The sequence below is a fragment of the Phytophthora infestans genome, genomic scaffold (assembly GCF_000142945.1).
Source record: "Phytophthora infestans T30-4 supercont1.88 genomic scaffold, whole genome shotgun sequence".
NCBI classification, from domain to species: domain Eukaryota; phylum Oomycota; class Peronosporomycetes; order Peronosporales; family Peronosporaceae; genus Phytophthora; species Phytophthora infestans.
Genome location: NW_003303671.1, coordinates 433,550 through 442,081, shown reverse-complemented (window position 1 = coordinate 442,081; position 8,532 = coordinate 433,550). Strand labels below are relative to the sequence as shown.

The window sequence follows — 8,532 nt, the reverse complement described above, 5'->3', positions numbered from 1 at the left end:
AGTGCATTAAACAATCCACTTGATCCGTACTATTGAAATGGTCGGATACGTTTCGAGCGCTTCCCGTCGTATCACTTACTGTGAATCGAACGTACCGGTCCACATCAATGTTGTAGCGGTCTTGCATTCGTGCTTTAATAAGATCAGCAGCAGTACCAGCAGATCGGCCGTGCGGGTTTGGCATCGCCAAGAGCGAAAGTGTGATCAAGCGCCACTCTGAATCCACGAATACGACAGTCGCACCAATTATATTCATGTTCGATGCATTGGTCCACAGATCGTGCAACATCGTGATAAATGGCTGCTTTTTTGCTTTTGAAAACTCTCAGCTCAGTGTATCAGACACCAATTTGATAAGCAAGTGCCATTCTGCTTTAGCAAATTCGTAAAAAAAGTATCTCGGGCAGGGGTCAATAGCGCAGGTTGGTGCGCCAAACGCCGGAAAAGTTCCAATAGCTCAGGGTTTTGGAGTACCGTGTGAGGCAACCCAGAAGAAAGTAGCCATCTATAATAGTCGACAAAATCTTCATTTGGTCAGCATTAATGGCAATTGCCTCGTGAATTGTGCGATGCTTCTTTTGGTTTGGCTGTTTTCCCTGTTCACCCGAAGGTCCACTATCATATGTCTGAATACGTTTAGCCACATCACTGGTCTTTCTCCGCTTAGTCTCCAATGTGAATGAGTGCTCCTTGTGAGCCCCCACATGTGTTTTCTAGCGTTGGAAGATGTAGTTGGTCGCATTAGAAAGTTCCTCCACGTTGATGCGGTTGGGTCGGAGCTTTTGTGTTCATCACAGCAGACTATACAAATGTGCGTGTACGGTCTTGTGGGCTCTTTTGATCCTGGTATGGGCTGGGATAGCTTGTGGATGAATCTCCATACCGGATTGAACATGTTCTGGCAACAATGCTTGACTACCCGAGGTATACCATGCTCGTCCACACCCTCTTCATCCGTCTGTGCCGTTGCTGAGGCAGTCTGCGTCGTTCCTGTGGGGTTTTCTGCCATCGTTTGCGGCGTCTTTGTTGTAAGCTGTCGGGGGTTGCAGATCTAAATACAAAACCAGAAACTGACTGGATACGTGAGTATAGTATCGTCAAAGATCAATATATTTGTGAAGAAGGATCAGTGATCTTGATCCCAATGATCGAGCGTATCACGTGATACTGATACGAGTATCATGCGGATACGGTATCCATGGTATCAGGTATATCACCATTTGCTATTAACCCCTGCTCTGGGACCAGAGCTGGTCTGGCGGTGTGCCTATTTATTATACCACGATTAAAGAGGTCTGGTAATCACCCCGCACGAACTTCGTGCCCACGGATCGCTTCGTGACGAAGCGATCCGTGGGCCAGCAGTTCCCTTCTGGAATTGGCTCACTGAGCTCACTGAGCCATTTGCGCCGCTCTTAACAAGTCAATCAAACCATAGTTATCGGTACCGTACCAGCGCGAAAAAAAATGGAAAGCCCTACTGCTAGACTGGTGACTAACTCTACGAAGAATGCACTGTGTGCGCGGCTCGCCGCTTTGCGTCGTGTACTGCGCGGAGAGGAGCCGCTGGATCACGTGGCGGTGGTACTCAAGGCCTCACTTACGACGAATATTATCATCGTCATCGTCATGACCTCTGTGGCCATTACGAGCAACTCGCTCGCTTTGATCTCAGCGTTGGTGGAGAACATGGTCGATCTCTTCGTCCAGGGGCTACTCTGGTACGCTGGAACCCGTTCGGGCAAGAAGCAGGACTACGCTAAGTACCCCGCTGGCACGTCGCCGTGCCAGCGGGCTATCATTGTGGCCGCCAGTGTGATGGTGCTGGCGTCGATAGTCTTTATCCAAGAAGCGGTGACGAAGCTCGTCGATGGGTTCTCGTCGGACGAGCCGGAGGCGCCGGTCCTCTCAGCCGCTGCTATCGCCATTGCAGCTACGGCAGTGATTGTCAAGATTGGGCTCATGTTCTACTCTGCCTGGATCCTCAAGTCGACAGTCTCGGTCGCAGTTGAAGCCATTCACCAGGACAACTTCAACGACATGCTTAGTAACTCCTTCGCTGTTGCGGCGTACATCGTTGCTGCCGTGGAGCCCAAGGCTTGGTATGTCGACCCGGCGGGTGCCATTATAATTTTTGTCTACATTATGGTGGCGTGGGGAAAGATGGCGTGGGAGCAGATCACTCAACTTGTCGGTGTGTGCGCCAGTGAGGAATTTATTAAGGAAGTGAAGGAACTTTGCAGCCGTCATCATCCATCTATGGAACTCGATATTGTGCGTGCTTACCACTTTGGATCAAAGTATCTCGTGGAGTTGGAAGTGGTTGTCCCGGGTGAAATGTCTGTTAAGCTGGCCCATGATATCGCTCTTCAAGTGCAGTTCAAAGTGGAAAATCTGGAGGAGGTGGAGCGCGCTTTCGTGCACGTGGACTACCAGGCTCGTGATTACGACGAGCACGTGGTTTCTCGTGAGGAGGACGCGTTGCTGGTGTACGCTGGCTACGATGCGTCTTGCGAGTCAAGTGGCCAATACGTAAGCGTTTCGATGGAAAATGGAGAGCCGTTCCCAGTTGCTGTGGAAAGCGAGACAGCTGCACCGGGGACCCCCACGGCCACAACATTTGGTGAGTTTAAGGGATAACAGGCAACAACAACTGCAGCATCAGATATGACCACGAAGTAGCACGGCAAGAAAATACATCAGTGTGCATGTCATTTCTGAAGCTACATACCTCGAACCCCATTGGACTATTTCTTCTTACTGCGCTTAAGTCTCTTCTGAGCCGCAATAAATTCCTCCTCGCTGGGCTCGCCAGAGCCCCGTGGCGCAACCTTACGCTTCGTCTTCTTGCCCTTTTCAGCGTATTTAGCCTCCAAGCTGCCCAGCAATGACTCAAACCCACGATTTCTGCTCGCATCAGAGCCAGTTCAATTACAACAAAACACCAGCAAACATTACCTTTCAGTACTGAGCGCTGCACTTTCTAGCCCCTCGCCGCGCTTGTGCTGGTTGCCACGAATCTTGTTGAAGAGCTCTTCAGCCTCCTGTGCCTCTATCTCGCGCTTTGCTTGTTTGCGCTTCTGTTCCGCGGAGGTCTCTTTCTTTCTCTTTTTCTTGGAATGATGCATGGCGTACTCATGCCACGTCGGGAAGTTCCTTACCTGGCCTCACCAAAGTGAAAGTTTGTTAGGACATCAATACGCCAGTACGTTATCGACTAAGGAAAACGGAGCCCACCTCCTTGTCGTTGATAGCTTTCTGGATCATTTCAGCAAAACGCTCTTCGTCTTCGTCTGTGGACAGCATGATTGTGTCCATAATATGCTGCATCTTTCCCTCGTACTTGGTGTAGGCGGCCAGTACGTTGCGCTTTTCCTCGTCTGAGTGGCGGTACTCACCCTCAAACCTGGCGATGTCCTCCTTGGTGACCTTGGGGAACACCCGAGCGAAGTACTGCGACCACATTTGGAAAGACGGGGACTTGTCGTCGTGGTCGTCCGATAGGATGATGCCCGACTCGTCGTATACTGCGCGTGCCTCTTTGTCGCTCAGGATCGAGTGAATGGCACAGATGGCCTGAAACTTGGACGTCGCCTTGGCACGCGAAGCCCCATCGCCGCGCTGCTTGTCAGGGTGCTGGTGATGCATAATGCAAGTAGTCAGCTGCAGCTTCAAGTGGCGATTAATGTACCCTAAATAAGCGCACATATTTTAGCGCGAGCTTGCGATAGGCCCGAGTAATCTCCTTGTCATTGGCCAAGCGTTCCACGCCCAAAGCTGCGTACAGGTCGCAGTCCTTTCCGAACTCGGCGTGAATCAGCGCAGTTGCCATCGCTTCTACCGCCAAATGTGACTTTATAAAATGACTATTGCCACAAAACGATCGCGTTTTTCAACTTGGAGCCAAAAAACAAAACGAAGAAAGAATGCTATCGTTCGGGAGCGAAAACTCGGCCCATGTGGCCATCGTGACGGGAGCGGGCCGCGGTCTCGGTCGGGCATGGGCCCAGGCATTGGCATCGCGTGGTGTCCGTGTGGTAGTGAATGACAACGACGCCGACCACTCGCTGGTGGAGGATGTAGTGCAGAGTATTCGCAGTCGAGGGGGCGTAGCTGTGGGCGATCACCACAGCGTGACGGATGGCGCTGAGATCGTCAAGACGGCGATGGACAACTTCAAACGAGTAAACATCTTGATCAATGTATGGACAACCGATACTTTTTGGGAGATTGCGGACATGAGTGATGGCACCTTTGTTGAATTTGCTGTACATGTAGAACGCTACGGTTATCCGCGATGGATCCTTCCGCAAGATGACGAAGGAAAACTGGTACGAACTACCGAGAGATGAAGAAAAAGAACCACAAAGCACTTACTGCTTCTGCTTATTTGCAGGGACGATGTGTACCGCTCGAGTCTGCTTGGCACCTTTATCGTGACCAAGGCAGTATGGCCCATCATGCGCCAACAAAAGTACGGTCGCATCCTTAATTGTGTGTCAGGTACTGGACTCTACGGAAATTTTGGACAGGTCAACTACGCTGCCATGAAAATGGGGCTTGTGGGCTTTACAGTAGCGCTCAACCGTGAAGGTGTGTCTGTCCAATGAAAAGGAGAATGCTGTCGGAGTCTTATGGTACTGCTCTTGTGATTTAATGCGATGTACCAGGTATCAAGTACAATATTTCAGTGAACGCCGTGTCTCCCGTGGCTGGAACACGACTCACCCAGCCGGTGTGGCCCGACGACGTATACGCCAAACTGACACCGGAGCTGACATCGCCCATCATCGTGTACCTGTGCCACCCGTCGTGCAAGGATAACGGCGGGTTGTTTGAATTAGGAGGAGGCTGGGTTGGTGCTTTGCGTCTGCAGCGCACACACGGTGTCGGTTTTCCCACGGACCCGATCCAGTACACGCCCGAGCTCGTGGCTGAACAATGGCGTGACGTCGTAGACTTCAGCCGTGTGACCCATCCAACCTCGACGCAGAATTCGTTTGAGCCCATGATGCGCAACGTGACGGCATCGCCCAAGTCGCTGATTACCTCTCGATCCAGTGAGTGCGCCGAAGTATTTGACCGACTGCGAATTGCCCTACAGAAAAAGGGTCAAGCGCTGAGCAAACAGATCTCGGGCGTGCTCGAGTGGCACATCAACAAGGAGGTCTGGACGATCACTCTACTGAACGGCAACGGGACTCTTTTGGAAGGACGCAATTCGCGCCTGACGCCGGACCTGCAGATTCACATGGACGAACAAGACTTCCTGGATCTGGCGGCGGGACGGCTGAGGCTGCAGCAAGCGCTGATCCGGAAGAAGTTGCGCTTGCAAGGAAATCTCAAAATGGCCATGAAGTTGCAACCGTTCGAGGATCTCCTCCTGCAGCAGAACCAGTCGCGGCTGTAAAGAAAAGGGAGCGAAAAGAGGTATCAGAGCTGATTCAGCGTTGACAACTAACAAATTGAAGGAATTCACTGCGGGATGTGTCAAGATAATTAAGACATGAATATGTAAGCATGGAATCACTCACAACTACCATAAGATGGTGCTATTTGCAATCTCTAAATTTATCCAAGAAAATATTAGGTAACATTTTTTTATATTAACTGGTCTACCAGGTGATACTACCACTATATTAACTTCACCACTAGCCGTGGTGGTTTGTTGGAGATGAGGTGGCCGCAAAATTAACTGCCTCTTGGTATCGCTACGTCGTGAGCGTCGTTCACCTCAGTAGGTGTGACGGGGTCACACAGCACCTTGCGCTAGAGGAAGTTATCTTCCGAGAGTATACAAACTCTCAGTGAACGGCAGCTCACAGGTCCCCTCTTTAATTAAAGAGAGCGAAGTGACCTAAATAAGGTAGATTGTAAACTGAGTATATTTATAGGTAGGTTAAGTTTGAGGTTAATACAAACTATCAGTTACCTATAGAAATGCAATGTCATAAAACCAATGGTTGGTTTTGAATGACCTTGGTACCTTGTACCACTTATCCCGGAGTATAACATGTCATACTCCTGAAGTGTGAAGTGTCACACTTCATGTAACCAGGGTACACTTAGTGCTACGTACCCCGTTACATCCTCCCCCACTTAGGTTCGGTTTACCGACCAATCAGAATGAAGAGATGTTCGTCACAAACTCTCATTCTCAAAGTCGAAAACCATCGACTCGGCCGCGCGAGCGCGGCGGAGGCTCACTTTACAGTTAGAGCCTCGAGCAGCAACCTGTGCGCTCTTCGTCAAGGTCTCCACTTCGACCGTTAACATGCCTCGTGGCACTGCTAAGAGCGGTGCTAAGACACGCTCCAAGGCTGCAGCCGGTAAGGCGCAGGCCAAGAGCACTAAGCCTCACGGCAAAGGCTCTGCACTTAAGGAGGCTACTCAGGTGGCCTCCGAGGCGATCGGATCCTCGGGTGACGCGGCTGCGGACAAGCGCGCAAGCAGGCGCCGCAGTCCGTCGCCCTCGTCTTCACACAATCGTCCGAACCCTCGGTTCGTAGAACGTGAGTTCAACTCGGGCAGTGAGGACGATGCCGAGTCCGAGAGCACTCATGATGCTCCTGCGGGCTCTGTGGGAAGGCACAGCCCAGTGCCCAGTGAGCACAAAGAAGACAGCGTGCAGTCGTCCGCTAGTGATCACGGTGATCACAGTCCCAGGACCTCTGTGCGCTCTGAGAGTCCGGCCGTTAAGGCTAAGGGCGCTCCCAAAGCCGGTGGCGATGAGGAAGGGAGTCCTCGCAAACGTCTCTCGCTTGCCAAGGGTCTTGCGCGCGCTAAGGCCTCTAAAGCCGAAGGCGCCAAGCCCTCAAAGAAGCGTACCGCCTCTAAGTCTCCACTCCGCGAGGAGAAGGAGACTCGACGCTCCTATCAGAGTCTCTTCGGCTCCTCGGATGAAGAGGAGGAGAAGGAGGAAGAAGAGGAAGAGGAGGGTGCCATTGTTGAGCCCCGGGAGGTCTCGAATGACCTCGACCAGCAGCAGGAGGATTTCCAAGCTGCCCAGCGTGTGCGTGGGGGTTCGGTGGCGGCACCCGTCAGCCAGGGAGCTGCCATCAACTCAAGAGGGTATTGGCCTCCCGAGGAGAGCTCTGGGGCTGACCTCTTCTTAGAGCTTCTCGTCGCTCCTCGTGGCCTTGTGGGCGGCCACACTTCTAGGGGCATCTATGAACGAGCCCTTGTTCAGAAAGAACAGTTGTTCGTCGACAACGTGGAGGCTGCTCGGTGTGTGCTTCTCGCGCCACACCGCATTCCCCTTAAGGACTTCACGACTTGTCGTAAGAAGCCCGAGACCCGGGGTGGTCTCTATCCTGTTTGGGGATACCCCTGGGTTATGCCCGAGAACTGTCCCACATGGAGTTCTTGTGAGGACATGTTCTGGGCGTGGGTGGAGACTCTCAAGTACTCGCCCACGGAGTTATGGGAACTCCATGAAGATCAGCAGCTGACCCACATCCTGGACCAGCGTGATCTTCGTGTGAGGTTTGCCCACTTGATCAGCAAGCGTATGCTGCCAAGGGACATCCTGAAGCGCGCGGCTTCTAGCGCTCACGATGAGCGCGGGTACGGTATGTATTCATCATCCGTACCCCGTTCGGGCAAGAAGCCCCGGACTACTTATGAAGCTGCCGCCGCTTCTGGTCCCAGATTGCGACAGCCTTCGGGCAGTCAATCAGGAGCCGTTCAATCGGCTCCCACGAGTTCTCGGAGTGGGCATAGCCCCTCCACTTCACGAGGAGCTGTCGCTTCCCGCGACACCGTTGCTCCTGGAGGATCCGCTCCACGTGGAAGTGGACTTCTCCATTCCGGTCAAGCAGGGGCGGAGGTGCCCTCGTACGAGTACGAGTACTCGGCGCCTCCCGAGAGCCACTCTCGTCCGAGTGCTCCGACTGCGGGTCCGACACGGGACCCTGAGGTTGACCGCCTCCGTCAACGTCTCCTCGTGCTTGAGATTGCACTTGGCCTTGGGACTGGCGGTAATGCTGCCGCCCAGGCCGGGAATCAGGGCGAGCTCGCTCGTCTTGCGGGTCGCCTGGACCTGGTGGAGCGAGAGGTCGCGAGCCTGCACCTGCGGGTGGACCGCCGGGCCTCTTCGTCCGATCTGGACGAGGCCTTTCGCATGATCCGACGGATCGAGGCTTTGTTGCCACGTCCGGAGCCGCCTGCGGCACACTCCCAGACGTACGCGTATGGTGCGTACCCGGCGTACTCAGCGTACTCGGCGTATGGCGCCGGGGTCCGTTCGTATGGGAGCCCTCCGGCGTACGGTCTTGACCGCAGCCTTGCCGTCCCGACCCAAGCTTTGTTGCCTGCTCGGACGCCCCTCGTCGACGACTGTGACCCGGCTCTTCGCTTTCAGAGGAGCTGGTTCAAAGGGGGTCCTGCGCAAGTCAGCAACCTCCTTGCGGGTCAAAGAGTACGGCTTAAGACGTCCGAACATAAAACGTCGGGGTGCGTCCGTCATTTGACTTTTGAAAGGTCGATGGTGTACGAGCACCCATGTCTTGGCCCAGGACTGCAAAAAGTCCC

General features: G+C 53.3%; 3 protein-coding genes across 3 annotated transcripts; 2 read left to right on the top strand and 1 right to left on the bottom strand.

Moving 5' to 3' along the window:
- Nucleotides 1-1,467: 1,467 nt before the first annotated feature.
- PITG_19056 (Cation Diffusion Facilitator (CDF) Family) lies at nucleotides 1,468-2,640 on the top strand (the record flags this gene model as incomplete). Its single annotated transcript, XM_002997078.1, has 1 exon — nucleotides 1,468-2,640. One exon carries the CDS (start codon nucleotides 1,468-1,470, stop codon nucleotides 2,638-2,640), a length of 1,173 nt encoding a protein of 390 aa, XP_002997124.1.
- Nucleotides 2,641-2,695: 55 nt separating this feature from the next.
- On the bottom strand, nucleotides 2,696-3,832 carry PITG_19055 (uncharacterized protein; the record flags this gene model as incomplete). Its single annotated transcript, XM_002997077.1, has 4 exons — nucleotides 2,696-2,907; nucleotides 2,959-3,161; nucleotides 3,238-3,636; nucleotides 3,707-3,832. The coding sequence occupies 4 exons, from the start codon at nucleotides 3,830-3,832 to the stop codon at nucleotides 2,748-2,750; spliced, it is 888 nt and encodes a 295-aa protein (XP_002997123.1).
- A 94-nt stretch (nucleotides 3,833-3,926) lies between these two features.
- Nucleotides 3,927-5,410, top strand: PITG_19054 (peroxisomal multifunctional enzyme, putative; the record flags this gene model as incomplete). Its single annotated transcript, XM_002997076.1, has 4 exons — nucleotides 3,927-4,202; nucleotides 4,279-4,331; nucleotides 4,397-4,593; nucleotides 4,671-5,410. 4 exons carry the CDS (start codon nucleotides 3,927-3,929, stop codon nucleotides 5,408-5,410), a joined length of 1,266 nt encoding a protein of 421 aa, XP_002997122.1.
- Between the last annotated feature and the right edge of the window lie 3,122 nt (nucleotides 5,411-8,532).